Source organism: Ictalurus furcatus, chromosome 9, assembly GCF_023375685.1.
Source record: "Ictalurus furcatus strain D&B chromosome 9, Billie_1.0, whole genome shotgun sequence".
Taxonomy (NCBI): domain Eukaryota; kingdom Metazoa; phylum Chordata; class Actinopteri; order Siluriformes; family Ictaluridae; genus Ictalurus; species Ictalurus furcatus.
The window spans coordinates 31676117-31695903 of record NC_071263.1 but is presented as its reverse complement, the minus strand read 5'-3'; the positions used below and the strand labels follow the sequence as shown (position 1 = coordinate 31695903).

At 41.4% G+C, this 19787-nt stretch overlaps 1 protein-coding gene across 4 annotated transcripts in view; it reads right to left on the bottom strand.

Moving 5' to 3' along the window:
• The window catches only part of hhat (hedgehog acyltransferase), a 32356-nt gene extending 12569 nt beyond the window's left edge, over window positions 1-19787 (bottom strand). For 3 of the 4 annotated variants that reach the window (XR_008386781.1, XR_008386782.1, XM_053633052.1), the window contains exons 1-8: window positions 19542-19787; window positions 18833-18956; window positions 16719-16786; window positions 16502-16615; window positions 14719-14913; window positions 14259-14510; window positions 9844-10006; window positions 7415-7565 (exon numbers count right to left, since the gene is read on the bottom strand). Coding sequence is in view for 2 of the 4 variants with exons in the window: in XM_053633052.1 (XP_053489027.1) it covers window positions 7415-7565; window positions 9844-10006; window positions 14259-14510; window positions 14719-14913; window positions 16502-16615; window positions 16719-16786; window positions 18833-18956; window positions 19542-19625 (1151 nt within the window). In the remaining 2 variants the exon portion in view is untranslated. Of the gene's footprint in view, window positions 1-7414; window positions 7566-9843; window positions 10007-14258; window positions 14511-14716; window positions 14914-16501; window positions 16616-16718; window positions 16787-18832; window positions 18957-19541 lie in introns of those variants that run through there. The other variant, XM_053633053.1, reaches the window with a different exon arrangement.

Below are 19787 nucleotides of genomic sequence, written 5' to 3'. Positions count from 1 at the left end.
TGTCTGCATTTAAACTGTTTTTCAATCATCATTCATTTCACTGCTTTCGTTTTCATCCATTGTATTTTTCACTTTCACTTTTTGTTGCCTCTTAATGTTTTCAAAGAACGCTTTTTATTTATTTATTTATTTTTAAATCTAGCAACAGCAAACAAAGGCCATCTACATCAGTTTTGCCTAAAATCATCACCAGAAAGTTACAACTAAGGAACGTTTAACACTCAACATGGCAGACGTTCAGCTTGTTCAGCGTGTTGAGTGCAGGATGTTTAGTCGCTCTTCCTCCGTCGTTAGTAATAGCTTTATTTGTGCTACGTGTACATTAGTTCTCTCTCTGACGGAGAAGGTTGCAGTATTAGAGGTGTAAATCCAGACTCTAGAGAGGGTTAGTGAGAGTGAGTAGTGTAGTTTCTGTAGTGGGAAAGTCTGGATGTCTCAGACGGAGCTAGCAATCCCCCAACTCCGGCATTAGAGCCCTCACAGCCGGGTGAATGGATGACGACCAAAGCTAATGCTAATGCACTGAATACCTGAGTGAACTTTTGGTCTTTTATGAACCACCACGCCTACTTCAATCAAACGGTGCAGGCTATTTGTTGGTACCTCGAATAGTGAAGTCTACAGCAACCAGAAATGCAAAGCTGCCAGTAACTCTCTACTTTTCACTCATAAAAGTACATTAATACAGAAGAGAGGTAAACGAAAGACACTTTTTTGCCACTGTTCATGTACACGTCACTTCTTTACCAGGTCTACTGCTGTGAACAGAACCGTCTCCACATTGTTGGAAAATGAAAACTGTTTAACCGCACTGTAAAGTGTGAGCACAGAATCTACATTTCTTTTACTTAAAATTAATGTATCACATTAGGGCAATGGGGTTTTTTAGACTTAAAAATACTGAGAATACCTGAGATTTATCCATGCTATATTTTATACCAATATATTAAAGCACCTACATAACTACATATTACAATAATAACTACATCAGGACAATATCTCTTTAGAAAAATCCTAATGCTGAACATGATAATACATTTTATGCTTTGTGGCCTGGAAAACTGTTTGTTGTTGTTGTTGTTGTTTGCCCTGGCTGTATGTAATTTCCACATTTAAAATAATAAGTTATGATATTTTTCTGCTAAATTACTTACTGTACTACAAATATACAGTAGATAACGCTGTCCTTTAGCATATTTTGAGTGATGATAGTAATAGTGCTAAGGTTTGCTAGTAGTGAAGCTGTGGTTAATACTCGATTAGCGAACACAACGCTGCAGGATTTACAGGTGAGACTCACCTGCACTGAAGCCCTGAACTGCTCAGTAATTTTACTACATTTTGCTGCTTCTTTTTAGAGGGTTTTCCTTGTGCGTGTCCGTTCCCTCTGTGCTCCACCTGCCTCTCATTAAGGACTCTGTTTGCTGGTGCTGAGGAGAATGGCAGCGCTGCAAATCAAGACTAAAAGATTCATGATTTATTATCGATTTATTATCAAATGCCGAATTTGGAAAAAAATCACTTGAGTACGTCGGACAAGCATTAATATAAAATGAATCAATAAAATACTTTTTTTTTTTTTAAACAGCAGGGCAGCAGGCCAAATCAGTCGTCAGGACACCGGGAATTCTCCCGCTGCTCCCGATGGCCGGTCCGATTCCGGTAAGTGATTTACATAGAGAGAGAGAAGAAGTGGACCCAATATTGAACTTTGTGGTACTCCTTTTGGTTGAATCAACAAAATCAGACTTAACCCCTTTTACTACACCACATCGTTTCCTATTATGAAAGGATGAACTGAACCATAAAACCATAAAAGCTTTTTCAGAAAGACCTATAGCATAGAGTTTATCTAATAGCAAATAATGATAATATAAAATACTGTAAGCGATGATAAACGTTTTGCAGGCTGAAGGGATGGTATGCTTCATTAGCACACCACAGAGTTAGCATGCCAAAATAAAGGAAAAGGAGTGTGTATAAATCTAAACAAATCACTTTAATTACAAAACGCTCTTATCGTCAAGGTCAAGTGTGAGGGAGAGAGTGATGAGTCATGAAGGAGTTTTATAAACTGCTTTAACATACGAGGCAGGACGGAGGCTGGAAGCGCATCTATAAAGTCTCCAGTTAATCACCTGAGAAATTAAGTGAAAAAACAAACCAACACACAAGTGCCACCCGGCCATGCGTCCTTAATTAATCTCCTGTGTTTTCCAGCGCCACCGTCACACCAGGTAGGATTCGGCTTTGAGCCTGAGCTGCTGCTCGGACACCAGATTGGACATTTCTCCTTTAATAGTTTGGATCAGGACTGAAATCAGTCAGAGCAGAACTTTATCCTGTATTTAAAACACCTAAAGCCACTGCCATGAACAGTTTAGCGCTTTAGCTCCTCTGTCACACCTGGTCCCATTTCCTACAGCTTTAATTAACTAAATTGTGGTGTTTAATCCCCCAAAGAACACGCACACACACACACACACACACACACACACACACACACACACACACAACAGGAAAGGAAGACACACACACACACACACACACACATGCACACACACAAACACACACACTCCAGAGTCACAATCAACAGGAAAGGAAGACAGTTTACACACAGGGACATGTCAACCCTAAACACAAAAAACAAATAAACAACAAACAATAAATATTTCTTATTTCTGGTATATTCTAAATGATAAACTGAGTTAAGAACAGGGATTTAATTACCTTCAGCACTCTATAAAGCTGAATGCGTCTCATTAGGGCATGAAAATTCCTTCCTTCTCTCTGCTCCACAAGATCTTTTGCTGTTTTGTTCTTTTGTCATGTTTTCAGTGCCCTCTGTAAATCTCTCGCTCCTCTCATTCTCTGCAATAAGGCAGAATTTGGAAACACTACTAATGTCCTGTTAGCGCAAAAAGATGGATGTGTGGCTCCGGAGTCTCGCATTATTACAAAAACAACTCAACCGAGCTTCACACACACATCACCGTCACATCGCTGTGTTCATGTACAACCAAAACCAAGCCATCATACAATAAAATAAAATAAAACCCACGACATCATATATTTGTTAATGAAACGGTGGAGAAAATGTTTTGGTCCTAAACGGAGGCTGAACTGCGTAAACAGGAGTGTAATTACTGAGAGTTATTAACCCGAGCTGCAGCCTGGAGGAGAATCTCAGACTGTTACAGGACTGATTACACAACACTCACTGGCAGAGAACCAACAGCTTTATATAGCACACATCATACTGTAAACATCACCGAGTACCACTGTAGAGCAACTGGGAAGAAAAATGATGCTAATTATAATAGCAGTAATAAGTCCAGTTCATATAACACTGTTCCTAAATCAAAAGACTTCACAAGGAAGAATTGCATGATTAATTAAAGCAAAAAACAAGACTCCTTTCCATCAGATCCAGCATGAACTTCTTCAGCAGTTTGTGCTACAGTAGATCTTCTGTGGGATCGGACCAGACGGACTAGCCTTCGCTCCTCACACACATCAGTGAGCCTTAGGAGCCCATGACCCTGTCACCGGTTCTCCGGTTCTCCTTCCTTGGAGCACTTTTGGTAGGTACTAACCCCTGCATCCTGGGAACACCCCACAACATCTGCTGTTTTGGAGACGCTCTGACCCAGACGTCTAGACATCACAATTTCTCTCGTCAGAGTCACTCAGATATTTACACTGGCTCATTTTTCCTGTGTCCAACACGTCAACTTCCAGAACTGACTGTTCACTTATTGCCTAATAAATATCCCCCCCCCCCCATTTACAAGTGCCGGTGTAACGAGATAATCAACGTTATTCACATCACCTGTCAGTGGTTTTAATCTTATAGCTGATCTGTACACACACACACACACACACACACACACACACACACACACACACACAGGTGAGAAAAGATGTTTTCTGTTTAATATTTTTAAGATCTTTCCACATGTGCAGGACGTCCCTCTGAAGACCTGCGGTCAGAAACACTTGCTACAGTTTTATAAACTTCATCAATTCTGAAGACACTTTAAAATTACTCTTTCAGCCAGTTTTCATATGATTTTCATAATCCAAACCTGCCTGACATCAGCGTTTTTACTGTTTTTAAGGGAGAACAGTAGAGTGAGACAAGTCACACACATCACTAAATCAGCAGGAGCAGAAACAGTACTGTACGCCTTAACCCAGTCATTAGAGACTCGTCCTGGAACTCAAGTCCCCTAATTAAGCCCCGTTTAAACAGAATCCAGCATGAGGGAAAGGGACAATGTTAAACCATGCTGAACCATGTGGAACCATGTGGAACTACAGTATGTTGAAGCAGCATGTCTGACCCACACAAGGTTAATAACTGCTTAAAGCTCAGATAAAGAAGTGATATGTTGAGGATTTATTTAGTTTTAATGATATGACATCGTGGAGCAGTTTCAGAGAAGGGAGCGTGTACCTGTCAGTCTCAGTAAAGAGTGTTTTAAAGTGTCCTAGTACTATGGAAAGGGGTTTGTGGAAGCAAAGGCGTGGTCGAGCACCGCTCGTGAATGGAGGGAGGACTCTTGGAGAAGGAGTGGGTGCATAAGCATGTACCTGTGTGTGATTAATGAGGATCTTTTACACATGGTGTGTCTCTACACGACAAGCAGAGAGCTGATGGTACAGAGCAAAGTGACTTCCTCTGACAGCATCCTGTTGAGCTGCGTGCATGTGTATGTGTGTGTGTGTGTGTGTGTGTGTGTGTGTGTGTGTGTGTGTGTACACATTTTGAAGTTTTTGTTTTAGTTAAAATATCTCAGTTAAGAGGTTGCCATGATGAAAAGCACAGGGAGAAAACCAGAAATAAAAGCAATGTTGCTGTCGTTCATGTCCTGGATCTGCTCACACCGACCCGCTGTAACAGTGTAGTATAAACCCATCATTATTATTTATATTACAGTACCTGATATACAGTGGTACTCGGTGATGTTTACAGTATGATGTGTGCTATATAAAGCTCTTGGTTCTCTGCCTGTAACAGTCTGAGATTCTCCTCCAGGCTGCAGTGAGTGTGTATGTGAGTGTGCCCTGCGATGGACTGTCCAGGGTGTACCCCGCCTTGTGCCCGATGCTCCCTGGGATAGGCTCCAGGTTTCCCCGTGACCCTGAAGGAAGGATAAGCGGTATAGAAGATGGATGGATGGATGGATCTTAGAACGCACTAGAACACTGCGTTTTCATGTTAAACTCGTAAACATTTGGTTACAGGGAGAAGACACCACACCTCTTCTTATCTTCTGTTCAACTCGGTTTCATCTGTGTGTGCAGAACGTCTAGAATGAGATCTATAATGCGTCTTTATTAAATCTTCAGAGCATCATATTAGCCTGTTTCTTCATTAATCTTTATTAGATCAGTAAGATGGCGGTGTTAAAATGTTCAGCTGTGATTGACGGCTGCGTGGTGGAGGAGGAATGAAGAGCTCTCTTCACAGATACGCTCTCCAACGCGTCCATAACAACAATAATGTACAGTATTGTGATATATCTACAAGTGATTATCACATCATACCTTTTAAATAACATTTCCTGTCTTAAAGCACTTACCTAAATTAAAATAATTCTACTTAAATGTTTTTATATGAAACCTTTGGAATTTGTTTAAATTCACTTCATTGAAATTCCCTAATAAAATAAACGAGGTTTGGTTTTTTCTGTCTGTTTGATCCGCTCTGGTTTTCTAAATCCTTGGAATGTTCTGGAATGCCATAGTTTTCTACAAAAAAACCCACTGTAAGTCTAGAATGTTCTAGGAATAACACACGACAGACAGTCGAGAGATTAGAGTCTAATCTCAGAATATTTTGCTCATTATGTGCTATACAGAATTGTTAGACTGCTGAATATTAAACGTTTTAATGCCTGAGATCAACACTAACATTCAGGACTCTTTAAAATAAGTTCTATTTTCTGCTTCACACTATAGAAGTCTCTAGAACATTGTAGATTAAATGCTGGAATTGAATCTTCAGAATCTAGATTACACAAGAATGATGCAAATTATTTCTCTAATTGGGCTTGAGATTAACAGAGTTCATGCAGAACGGGTTTCCCAGTTCCCAAGTGGGTTCCTTTCTCTCAGGGTTATGACCTGGATGTTCCTTTATGGTACTATGTATTGTTTTACCTTTATTGAAATGTATTTAAGGTGCAGTACACACTTTCTCCAGCTCATTAGAAAGGGCTTTACAAGTCTTATTACATATCTGATGAACGTTATTGAAGTTTATCTTCAGGAGTCCTGGCAGACCCCGACTGTAAAATACCACAGTACGACTGTAGTGAATGAACCAGGAACGCAGGAATGTTGTTTGTTTGTAAATTGCCCGTTATTAACAGGCTCTTACATAGAATTATTAAATAAAATTTTAGTATGTACCAGAATCCCTCAAACTTTTTCTTCAGCTAGAGAATATTTCAAAATCTTGTCATTAACTGGACAGTTTTTAAAGCCTTGGATTAAAATATGCAGTGCTTAGGAATCTCAGGAATAATTTATTAAATTCTGGTATATTATAGATTTTGTAGAATTCTTGAATTATTTTAAATCAAGAAAAAAACTGAAAGTATTTCACCTGCTCTAGAACGCTCTACAATTAGGACCACTCTCATCACTTCCCGAAACACTGGAACATGTTGATGTTGTGGAAAGCGCTACAGTTTTTAGATTAAACACGACATTTCTGTGAAATCCCTGAAATTAAGTCTGTATCGCGAGAATGCCTTGAACTGCTTCATTAGAATCCTTTGATTAAACTTTACAGCTCCCCAGAAAACTCATAATGAACCGAAGAATGTTCCAGAAGCCCATTATAGAGTGTGTCTGGCGGTTTGAGCTGAATGGTGACACACATTGATTTAGACAGGAGACAGCATGCGTGTATGAGCTTGTTTTGTCTCGAGAGAACCGAGAGAACCGAAGTGCTGCTGAAAATTGAGCGGTGAAGAGAAAAGCAGCAGCCAGAACACAGAAGCTTTTAAAGAGCAGTGAAGTGTGTGTGTGTGTGTGTGTGTGTGTGTGTGTGTGTGTGTGTGTGTGTGTCTGAAGTGGATCTCTATACTCTGGAAGAGAAAAGCGTGCATGTGGAGTAGCTCTGCCCCCTGCAGGTCATCACAGGTACTACTATTGGTTGTAATGAAGATCAGTGCAAATGAAAGAGACTTCTCCCACTCAAAGACTTGCCCATGTTTCTCACTCAGACACACCAACTTGTCCCACTCAGACACACCCACTAGTTTGCATTCGCAGACAGACTGTCATAAAATTTGTCACTGTTGTTAATTATTCAGCAGAAGCGAAGTTTGTACTGAAGCACAGAGAGAGGTGTGTGTGTGTGTGTGTGTGTGTGTGTGTGTGTGTGTGTGTGTCTCACCTCCACATCCCTCTGAAGCTGTACATGGTGCTCACACAGCGGGGTAGTGGAGGAGGCTCAATACCATCCAACTTCATCAGCAGAGATGCAACACCAAACAACACCAGATACTTCACATAGAAAAACTGTACAAGAGCCAGAGCCAGGCCTCCTACATCACCCCGGAGAGAGAGAGAGAGAGAGAGAGAGAGAGAGAACACATCTCAGCTGATCAAGTACATTTGTTGTAAAGTGTAAAGATATACAGACAGACACACACACAGACAATATACAGGCACAGACAGACACACAGACACATACACAGATACACACACAGAGGAAGTTCCTGGATTTCCCTCGTCCCTCGAGTGTATCGAGTATCAGTGACTTGTAGAAATCAATAGAAATGTAATAAAGTCTGGTCTCCGGCTGTGTTTCGTTTCCTACAGTGTAGATGTCAGGTGTAATGATGAAGACCAAACCTGGAGAAATGTGTAAACCGTGCCATATTATTTCATCATTAGATATAATGTAGAACTGAATAGAAGAATATTTCAGTTTTGGTGAATATTAAAATAATGTTTTCGTTTCATCAGCGATCCAAACCACAATTACATTTTATCTCTATTTATTATATACACCAGCCATCATTATTACACCTTAACAACAACTCGCTAATATTAGCAGGATTTAAACTCACAATCTTCCGGTCACTAGCACAGATTTCTTCTCCTGAACTTACAGATAAATGTTTAAACTCCTGAGTGTACAGATTTAACACAGCACTGATATTTACTCGGATAAAGCAGACGTTCTCAGTACTTCTGTATGAAAGGAAAACAGGGGAGGGGCTACATACGCGCACAGTTTGTGATGTCACGTGATGTCACGTGTTGTGAGGCCCGATTATGATATGGCATCTGGAATCTTCAAGCCACAGCACCTGCAGTATGACATGGACGCATTTCCAATTTACATATTCATGCATATTCATCCTCTTTGTGGATCGAGAGCTTGTTGAGGAGAAGGGGGTTGTGTATTTAGTGACCTTCAGCACTGTCACCAGGTGTTTAATGCTCCCAGTAGACCCACCTTCATAAACAGATCTGAGAGGAGAGGTCAGATAAAGAGTTAGTCAGGCTGAGCCCAAAACGGTCACATGGAGCCATCTTGTGAGTTCACCACCTGTGAGGTGAAGGGCAGCAGGTATGTGATGAACAGCTTTAGATGGACTAGGCACTTGCAATGGAAACTGGTTTTGAAGAAAGCAGGAATGTGGAACATATCTTCCATGGCAGGGAAAGAGCCCGAGTTAATGTGCTAGATGGAAAATTCTGGACTAGATATAGATGACCTTACATCCACACACAGAATGGGCTCCAGCACCAAACTTCTTGATCAGAGGTGGTCTCTCCCAGGCCGGAGTTCTCACAGGAGTAAGTCCTCAGGTGGGTATGGGAATATTCACCAGTCCCAGGCTGAGGACTTTTCCCAGGGGACAAGAAGTTGTTACAGGAAGGAGAACTCTGTGGTTTGTGCATGCACCAAACAGCAGTTCAGAGCATTCAGTCGATGGCCAATTTTGTGACTGTATCATCAGACTTGAGACCATCTGTTTTGGACAATCAGGTAAAGAGAAGAGTGGTGGGGTGGATATTCCATTGACCTAGTAAACCCAGGAGAAACTTCCCAGTTACTTGGGAGCATCTTGCAGAAGCTTCAGCGAGAGACGAATTTAATTTGCACCTCCAAAAGTGAGGTCGGAGACAATAAGTCTGAATGGACCATCTTCAAGTCCTTAATCATTCTCTCTGGGACAGCATGAGGAGCTTGATAATCTTGGAGTAGAGACACTGCTCCACTGAGTAGAGAGGAGTGAGTTGCGGTGGTCCCTGGTCATCACCCAGTAGAGGTGTATCGAACACATCCCATTGGAACAGAGACCCTGGGGCAGATTATATCTCACATATTGGCTAGGGAACATCTGGGGAACCCCCAGGAGGAGCCGGGGGAATAGAGAAGACTGGACTGACCTTCTCAGCCTGCCACCATGACACACCAGGAAAAGAAGAAGGAAAATGAATGATCTGTATAAGAATAATTCCTGCCATTTATAATGAGAGTCAATGTGTGAAAATGATTTTGGCCATTTTAGTGTTTTTTTGACTGAAACAATCGCTGTGTAATTATCTGTAATTGTTAACGGTGATGCACTGAGGAACAGCAGAACCTGATCAACAGGAGTTTAATCTCGGAGTCAGAAGATGTAGACTGTTCTCATGTCTTAGCCACTTTATTAATATGCATATTACATAAGAACAGCCTTTTTACATGTTTCTCACACACACTTGCACACACACTTACACACACACTTACACACACACTTACACACACACTTACACACACACTTACACACACACTTACACACACACACTTACACACACACTTACCCAGAGCCCAGGATGGGAGCATGGTGAGGTAGGTCTCGTTGTTCTGGATGCTGTGCATGTACATTAGGTGTATCATAAGCTCAGCTACACACCACCACACACAAACACGCAAAGTTCGGCCTAACAACAATGCTGGTGACACCTTACACACCGCCCTCTCCATCTACAGAGCGAGAGAGAGAGGAGAGAGAGCGAGAGAGAGAGAGAGAGACAGGAGAGAGAGAGACAGGAGAGAGAGAGTCAGAGAGAAAGAGACAGGAGAGAGAGAGATAGGATAGAGAGAGAGCGAGAGAGAGAGACAGAGAAATGAGTCTTCACCTACACCCATACACACCGAGTTGTACAACAACAGTTTGAATTATTTTAAAATCTGAACATTTTTATTTCTCTGTCTTGGGGGGGGGCTGGGTTGGGGCTGGGTCCCACTGAAGAAATTTGGGTTTGAGAGCAAAAGATGAATATGAGACGACAGATTCCAACTTTCATTTCCTCATATTTACATCTAGATGTGTTTAAAAAAAAATTGAACATGGCAACTTTTATTTGAACCAACCCATTTTTTCAAGTGATCAGAAATATTGGAACATGTGACTGTTTCTTGTTGCCCAGGTGTGTCCTGTTTAATTGGCTGTTTAAACAATTAATAGCTCTGAAAGTCTACTCTTGGTTTGTTGTTCTAAAGGATAATCCAACATGAAGATCAGAAAGCTGCCTATGGGAGAAAAGCAAGCCGTTTTGAAGCTGTGAAAAGAGGGAGAATTACACAAGCACTGGGTATAGTCAATACAACCATTTGAAATGTCCTGAAAAAGAACGAACCCACTGGTGTACTAATAACTAGGCACTGAACAGGTCAGCCAAGGAAAACAACAGCAGCTGTGAAGAAAAACCCAAAAACAACAGCCAGTAACAACCTAAAGAGGGCAGGGGTGAAGGTATCACAATCCACCGTTCCATGACTTCGAGAGAGGACATACCACAAGATGCAAACTTCTCATCAGCAGTAAGAATCAGAAGTCTGACTGGAATTCACAAAGAAATACAGAGACGAGCCACAAAAGTTATGGATCCAAGATCAACCTCTAGCAAAGTGATGGAAAGGCCAAAGTGTGGAGAAAGAAAGGATCTGCTCATGATCTTGATGATTGTCTTTTATTTTCTTTTTCAGTGTTTTCCCACACTTGTATTCCATCTTAAAGTTCTGCTTCATTTATTTAAGATACTTTTACAAATATTAATTCCTCACTGATCCGTCTCAGTGAGATGTTCGTCGGACTTCATACATGTAAAACTCTTATAAAAAATGTATTTGCAATATGACAAACGGAGGATCAGTGAATCAAGATGGATGCCAAAACACAGCTATTTCTGCACCATGCAGTCTTTAATGCCACAGACGCCTACAAACAGGTGCCGAACTCAAAGGGAGGATTTTCACACTCCATCAAATTAAGGAGGATGAATTGTTTCTGGACACGTTGCTTGTATCATCTACTCAGGTGGCTGAATCTTACGCCTCTATTCCTTGGAACGGTTTAAGCACTAACCCAGAGATCTCAACTCGATGGGACAAACTAGGTGCAAAACCAAATCTAATCCTGTCATCCACCCCCGGAGTGCCTCAGAGGAACCTTGAGACACTCCGGGGGAAGAGAAAGGTGACTAAAAACACCCTTAGACAAAGCTCCCCACCTCATCACCAACCTCTCATACTTCAAAACTGGTATGAGGTACTGTCAGAAACCAGCTTCACTGATGGAGAAACTGTCAGTGGCTTCCTCCACTCCACACTCATCCAGGGAGTGTGCTGCTGCATTGCCAGAACCATCTCAGTCCAGCTGCGAAAACCAGGCTGTTCCTCCAGAAGAAACAGCACCACAGTCTTGGGTAAGCACATCGCACCATCATCATCACAACTACAGAAACTTAATCCCTCTCAGCTCTGTGGATCACCGGCACCGCACTCACCACTGCACCATCTCACCTGACACTAAGCACCGAATCCTTACTCCGTGCAGGAAGAATGCACCAAAGCCCTTTGACAGCACAACTGCAATGCATCTGAATGAATCAGGAGGAACTTCATCATGCAGCAAGACAACGATCCAAAACACACTTCCACTTCAACACAGGACTTCATCAGGGGGAAAGCGGAAGGTTTTAGACTGGACAAGTCAATCACCAGACCTTCACCCAACTGATCATTTCACCTCCTCAAGAGGAGCCTGAAGGGAGAACCCCCCCGAAACAAACAACTACTGAAAGAAGCTGCAGGAAAAACCTGGAGAAGCTTCACAGAAGAAGAAACCAGCAGTTTGGTGTCAGTGAGTCGCAGGACTGATGCAGTTACTGAAAGCCAATACTTTGGTGCAGCTGTAGCTCAGGTGGTAGAGCGGGTTGTCCACTAATCACAGGGTGTGTGTGTGTGTCTGTGTGTGGAGCCCACATGACTCCACATGCTGAAGTGTCCCTGTGCAAGACACTGAACCCTGAGTTGCTCCTGATGGCAGGCTAGCACCTTGCATAGCGTGTGTGTGTGTGTGTGTGTGTGTCAAATCAAATTTTGGCCTTGTCAATATTATTTTGGCCTTGCCCAGCCCTGAAGAGTGGTGCTTTCAGAGTGATTTGTTTTGGATTATTTTTCTTGTAATCATTAAATTTGTACGATTCGAAGACCTGAAAGACATGTGTCAACCTCATTATTTCTGATTTGTTTTTGTTTATACTTTTTTTATGTTACACCTCGACCCTCACCGGGGTCGTAACACATTCACCATCATCTTCACCACCATTCACCACCACCATCACCACCATTCACCACCATCATCATCACCACCATTGACCATCATCACCATCACTACCATTCACCATCATAACCACCACCATCACTACCATTCACCACCATCATCATCACCACCATTGACCATCATTACCATCACTACCATTCACCATCATAACCACCACCATCACTACCATTCACCACCATCATCACCACTATCACTACCATTCACCATCATCACCACCATCATCATCACTACCATTCACCATCATCATCACCACCATTCACCATCATTACCATCACTACCATTCACCATCATAACCACCACCATCACTACCATTCACCACCATCATCACCACTATCACTACCATTCACCATCATCACCACCATCATCATCACTACCATTCACCATCATCATCACCACCATTCACCATCACTACCATTCACCACCATCACCACCACTATCACTACCATTCACCATCATCATCACCATCATCATCACCACCATTCACCATCATCACCACCATCATCATCACCACCATTCACCATCATCACTACCATTCACCATCATCACCATCACTACCATTCACCATCATAACCACCACCATCACTACCATTCACCATCATCACCACCATCATCATCACCACCATTCACCATCATCACCATCACTACCATTCACCATCATCATCACCACCATTCACCATCATTACCATCACTACCATTCACCATCATAACCACCACCATCACTACCATTCACCACCATCACCACCACTATCACTACCATTCACCATCATCATCACGATCATCATCACCACCATTCACCATCATCACCACCATCATCATCACCACCATTCACCATCATCACTACCATTCACCATCATCACCATCACTACCATTCACCATCATAACCACCACCATCACTACCATTCACCATCATCACCACCATCATCATCACCACCATTCACCATCATCACCATCACTACCATTCACCATCATAACCACCACCATCACTACCATTCACCACCATCACCACCACTATCACTACCATTCACCATCATCATCACCATCATCATCACCACCATTCACCATCATCACCACCATCATCATCACCACCATTCACCATCATCACTACCATTCACCATCATCACCATCACTACCATTCACCATCATAACCACCACCATCACTACCATTCACCATCATCACCACCATCATCATCACCACCATCACCATCACTACCATTCACCATCATAACCACGACCATCACTACCATTCACCACCATAACCACCACTATCACTACCATTCACCACCATCATCATCACCACCATTCACCATCACTACCATCACCATCATAACCAGCACCATCACTACCATTCACCACCATCACCATCACCACCATCACTACCATTCACCATCATAACCACCACCATCACTACCATTCACCACCATCATCATCACCACCATTCACCATCATCACCATCACTACCATTCACCATCACTACCATTCACCATCACTACCATTCACCATCACCACCATAATCATCGACCATTCACCATCATCATACTATCATCACCACCACCATCGTGGTGTACAGTCCTGCTGTTCCAGTGTGTATATAAGTGTATATTTATTCACCTGTTGGCTGAAGTGGTTGTAGTTAATGATGGGTCCGTTGTAGAACAGTGGATGGTAGAAACAGTAAGAGACAAGGTTGTAGAGATGTGTTAGAAATTTTCTGAAGTTCAGAAAAGAGAAACATCGATTAGTTCCTCCGTCCTGCAGGGGGCTCCAGCACAACTCCAGGCTGAAGCTGACACACCGTAACACACACATTGCGATGCTGAACATCAGGAGATAATACTGCTCATCTGAGTCATACCAGCCTCGCTGTGGACAGAGCACAGGACACGATCGTTCAGTCATAAAGAACTTTATTTATAAAGCACGTCAATATAATGGCATGTTAGTGGTTAAAATGATGTGAAAACATACAGCTCACAGTAACAGCCAATCAGAGTGAGGAATGAGAGAGAGAACGAGACAGGACCAAGCAGAACCATACCAGAATATACACACAAACACACAAAACGCACACCTGTATGTCTTGCACGCTGCTGATGTGTAGCATAGAGAGCAGCAACAAAGAGCAGATCCAGGAAAGGGCGGGGTTCTGCAACTGAGCAACAGCCAATGAAATGCTCAGGTGAAGCATTAGAATGGCCACGCCCCTCAAGCCAAGGAGCCACCAGGCACAGAGGACACCGTACACTGTGAGGGCGGCCTTTCTCAACTGTATCTCACACACACACACACACACACACACACACAGACAGAGTGCATATACTAAAGAGTATGTCAAAAATGACTAATTCAATTCAAATAGAAATATTTTCAATAAAGATTTCACAGTGCAGCTTTACATAATTCTGGATTTAGATTTAGACCCTAATGAACAAGCCAAGATCTTTTACCCATCTTACCAACTATGGTGTTAAACTACTCAGGAGAGTGTGAACCTTAATTATGATCAAAAAGATGTTGACATTTGTAAACACTATGGCTGTTACATGCCAATCAAAACTTCCTGAGACACCACGAGGAAGAAACCTTGAGAGGAAACAGACTCAAAATGGAACCCGTCCTCTTCTGGGTGACACCGGATAGTGCGATTATTAATAAGTAGTAGAGATTGAGCGATAGTGGATGTTACCGGTACTGATAACTGAGTTACCTGCTCATAACCGATTAATCAACCCAGAGTTTTTAAAATTGATACTGAATGAAAACATAACATTCAAATAAACAATAACAATAACCAGTATTGAGTGTACCATGAAAATGTACTGTACTTTTTTAATTGAAATAATATATAAATATGAATATATATATTAGCTACTAATAAATATTAAAGCAAATAAAAGATATACAGCCAAGCTGAACCAAAAAGTAACGCTCCAAATAACAAATAAAAATAAAGACGTCCAAAATGAATCAAAAAACACTTCAAATTAAAATCAAATTAGATGTCTGCCCTTTAATTGCCATCTTTGCTGTTCCATCTTAGCGTCAGTCTCTGACCCATAAACAAGCTAGTGTTGTGGCTTTTGCATCGTTACTTGCTCGGCGCAGAATATTGCTGTCTTGGCCCTCTCCACAACCCCCCTCTATATCAGTCTGGTTTAAAGATTTAATCTTCTTTTTAAAACTTGAAAAAAATCAAGTATAACATCAGAGGCAGGGGTGAATCATTTTTGGGAAAATGGCAACAGTTTATTACCTACTTCAATGATGTACGCACCCTGGAGGTGGATTGAGGAGAGGTAGACGGTACATACTAATCATTTTACCTTTTTTTTTTTCCTCCCTCTCTCTTTATTTATTTGTTTGTTTGTTTTTGTTTTTCTGGTTGTTTGTTTGTTGTTTTTTATTTTCCCCTTTCTTTTGGTTTTGGCTGTGATTATTTTGTTGGGGTTGTTGGATAGGGTGTTATAATATGTAAAATGCAATTTTCCAATAAAAATTCTATGATTTAAAAACAACAACAACAAAAAAAAACACTCCAAATAACACGACAAAATTAGTCAGTGATGGTTTTTATTTCACCTCTAGAGGCCGCTCTCACACTGTAGTGACAGCAGACGCTTCTCAGCCGCTCCGCAAACAACGCAACCAAGAAAATCTGTGTGAGGATATTTGCTGATGACTGATAGTTCCATCAATCAGGTATCAAAGCCAATTAATCAGCAAAACTGATCAGTTGCTCGCGCTCTAATCAGTAGTAACAGCAGGTACTGACCGTCTCTCATGATCATCATACTGTAAAGTGTGGAATTATATTACTTTTAGTACGATGCCATGATGGGCATCACAATACTCACCTGAGGCACACACACACTGGAGAGCTGGGACACCACAGCATGACCAATCAGAGACCAGAGGAGAGAACGCCATGCCCACTCATTCCAGAAACTCCACTCAAAATCAGTGGCATCCTGTAGAGAAACACACACACACAGTTGGAGTACATCTGCAGCACATAGAAAACAGACCTGTGTACAAAAGGTGTAAAGTCTGTAATCCTCTTCGATCTCGTACCTTTTTACTGCCCCAGATGAAGAAGCCCTTGTCCAGCTGCACCTCTCTGTCCAAGCTCTCTTCATGTTCTACACATTACACAAACAGGAAGTGACATCACCTTGATGAAATATCACTCTGATGTGCCATTATTCTTTTTCTAAGTTGGTTATTTCTCAGAAGGAGGCTGATATTATTCTCTGTGAGGAAGAAAAACAGCAGCAGAAATCACACAAACCATGTTATTCTTATATAACGGTACACAACACAGCCCAGCACACAAACAGGAAGTGACATCACGTGGATATTAGAGGGTAGAACGGATTAAGCAGTCTGGTGTCGGTATCCAAGAGATCTGCTTCTGCCCAGAGTTCCTATACAGATAATTATACACTGCTTAACTCAATTCAACAGACTAAACACACAGAAGACGGCCCTGCTTTTCTTTCCCTTCATTTTATTCCATGATAAACTCATCTGTCACTCAAACTGTACTATCTGTACTAGCTTTAATAAGCTGTACAAAGTACCGCTAACAGGGTTGTAGCTTGACTATATTCTCTCACACTGAGCTAGTTAACTAGCATGAGGAGATGAGGATATTAACTGTAGTGGGCGTGGTCAGACTGAATCAGCCGGCCTCTGCCGAGGGGTGATAACTAATCTAATGATAATCACTGACCCCGCCCACTGTGCCACTACATCTCCCTTAACTGTAATGTATGATGCCCATATAAAACGGTCACATGTCTACTGCAGTGTTCGTGATTATTTAAGGTTACAGTAAGTTGTTCGATGTAAAGTATTCTGTTTACACTTTTCTGTCCTCTAAATTCAAACACATTAAACTCTCGCCGTTTTACTTTAAAAAACTATAGAGCAGGGTCTGTCCCGATCATAACACAAGAGCTATTACTGTGTGTGTGTGTGTGTGTGTGTGTGTGTGTGTGTGTGTGTGTGTGTGTGTGTGTGTGTGTGTGAGAGAGAGAGAGAGAGAGAGAGAGAAAGTTCACAAATTCTGTTCTGCTGACTAATCAGAGTAAAACCCACAGCTACACCACGGGTTGTTCTCGTTGTAAAACCTCTCATCACCCTGACAGAAGGTTGTCGTGCAGGTTCATCAGCAGGAGCCACAATAAATGCACACAGAAGAAAGAAAGAAAGAAAGAGAGAGAGAGAGACAGAGAGAGAGAGAGAGCGAATAATGAGAACACAAACAGAACCACAGCGCCACCTAATGGTCACTGACCCTCATCCCTACTGATCATCAATTCAACTCAATCCCGTTTGATTTGTGTAGCACTTTAATCAATAAACGTTATCATAAAGGAGCTTTACAGAAATACAGCTGAGGTCATAAGTTTACACACCCCTTGCAGAATCTGATAAATGTTAATAATTTTTTTTTTTTTTTTTTAAAGAGAGCTCATTAAAATTGCATTTTGTTTATTTACTCCTGTCCTGAATAAACTGTTTCACATAACAGATGTTTACATATAATCCACAGGACACAATAATAACTGAATTTACACAAATGAACCAGTTCAAAAGTTTACACACCCTTGATTATTAATACCATGTGTCGATAGCTGGATGATCTATGAGTGTGTTTATGTTTTGTGATAGTTCTTCATGAGTCCCGTGTTTGTCCTGAGCAGTTAAACTGCCCACTGTTCTTCAGAAAATCCTCCAGGTCCTGAACATTCTTTTCATTTCCAGCATCTTCTGCATATTTGAGCCCTTTCCAACATTGACAACTGAGGGACTCGTACACAACTATTACAAAAGGTGCAAACATTCACTGATGCTCGAGAAGGAAACATGATGTATTAAGACCATGGACACATTAATAATAACATTTCCTTATTTTACTGAAAGTGAAACAAAAGTTAAAAAACAAACAAACAAAAAAAAAAAAACATGAAACTCAGTGGACTCACCTCGGAGTGTAAATGATCATTTATATTACAGAAATATTACAGAGGCGTGACTGATCTGTGTGTGTGTGTGTGTCTTAAAAGGTAACATTAACAGCACTAACAGCGTCACTTCTGTTTACATTCGTTATCAGTGAACACTTTTTTATTCCTCTGACTGTATTAGTGACTGTGAATGAGAGAGCAGGAGGTCTGTACCTTTAGAGAACAGGTGAAGCTGGTAGAAGGAGTAGAGATGAGAGGTGAAGGACAGGAACCAGTACAGGATCATCTCCCACTCAGGTAACGCAGCAGACTCCATCCTGACCACGCCCACTTCAACCTGCAACTAAATAGGATTAATCTGATCTCGCAAAATGCTAAACCATAAAGCAGAATAATCTGATTTCACACAGCACTACATTGTACAGAGGAATAATCTGATTAAAATCTGTGAAATCAGATTACCCCTCTCTACAGTGTAGTATTGTGTGAAATCAGATTATTCTGTATAAAGTTTTAATGCTGTGTGAAATATAATTTATTATAAAATAAATAAATAGGCGTTTTCTTTTTCTCACACGTGACCACTCAGGGCCTCCGTAGGCATCTCCTTGGAAACGCAAAAGCCTGGCACAGTTAGCTAAACACTCTGAGTACAATATACCTTTTTAAAAATCAGGATGTTTTATTTTATATTTGATCATGTAAACTGGCGTTTATTGAACTTCTTCTGGTTTTAAAATTGTTCTAATAAACTGAAATTCCGGAGCGCTTTGATCGGGTTTTTGTCAACAAGCTACTTAGCTAGCTAACTTTATAAATTCCTGAGCATTAGGAAACACATCGCGTTTCAAATAAATAATATCACGAAAAACATACAATCTGGCATAAATATGGTTACAGTTAATGTTCTGAATTTACTTACATGATTAATGATATAAACAGCTTTAATATCTCCGCTTCCTCGGCGTGTCACTGTCCACATCCCAAACCGCTGACATGTGCACATGTAGTGCACTAGATATGATCAGATCCCCAAGCAGTCTAGGGCACTTATTCAGGGCCTAATCAAGGATTTGGGATTCTCCAGTCACTCGCTCGCCCTCCGGAGCTCCACCCGTTACTTCCGGACTTGGTATCCAGCTAGGATATGATTGGTTGGCCTACATTC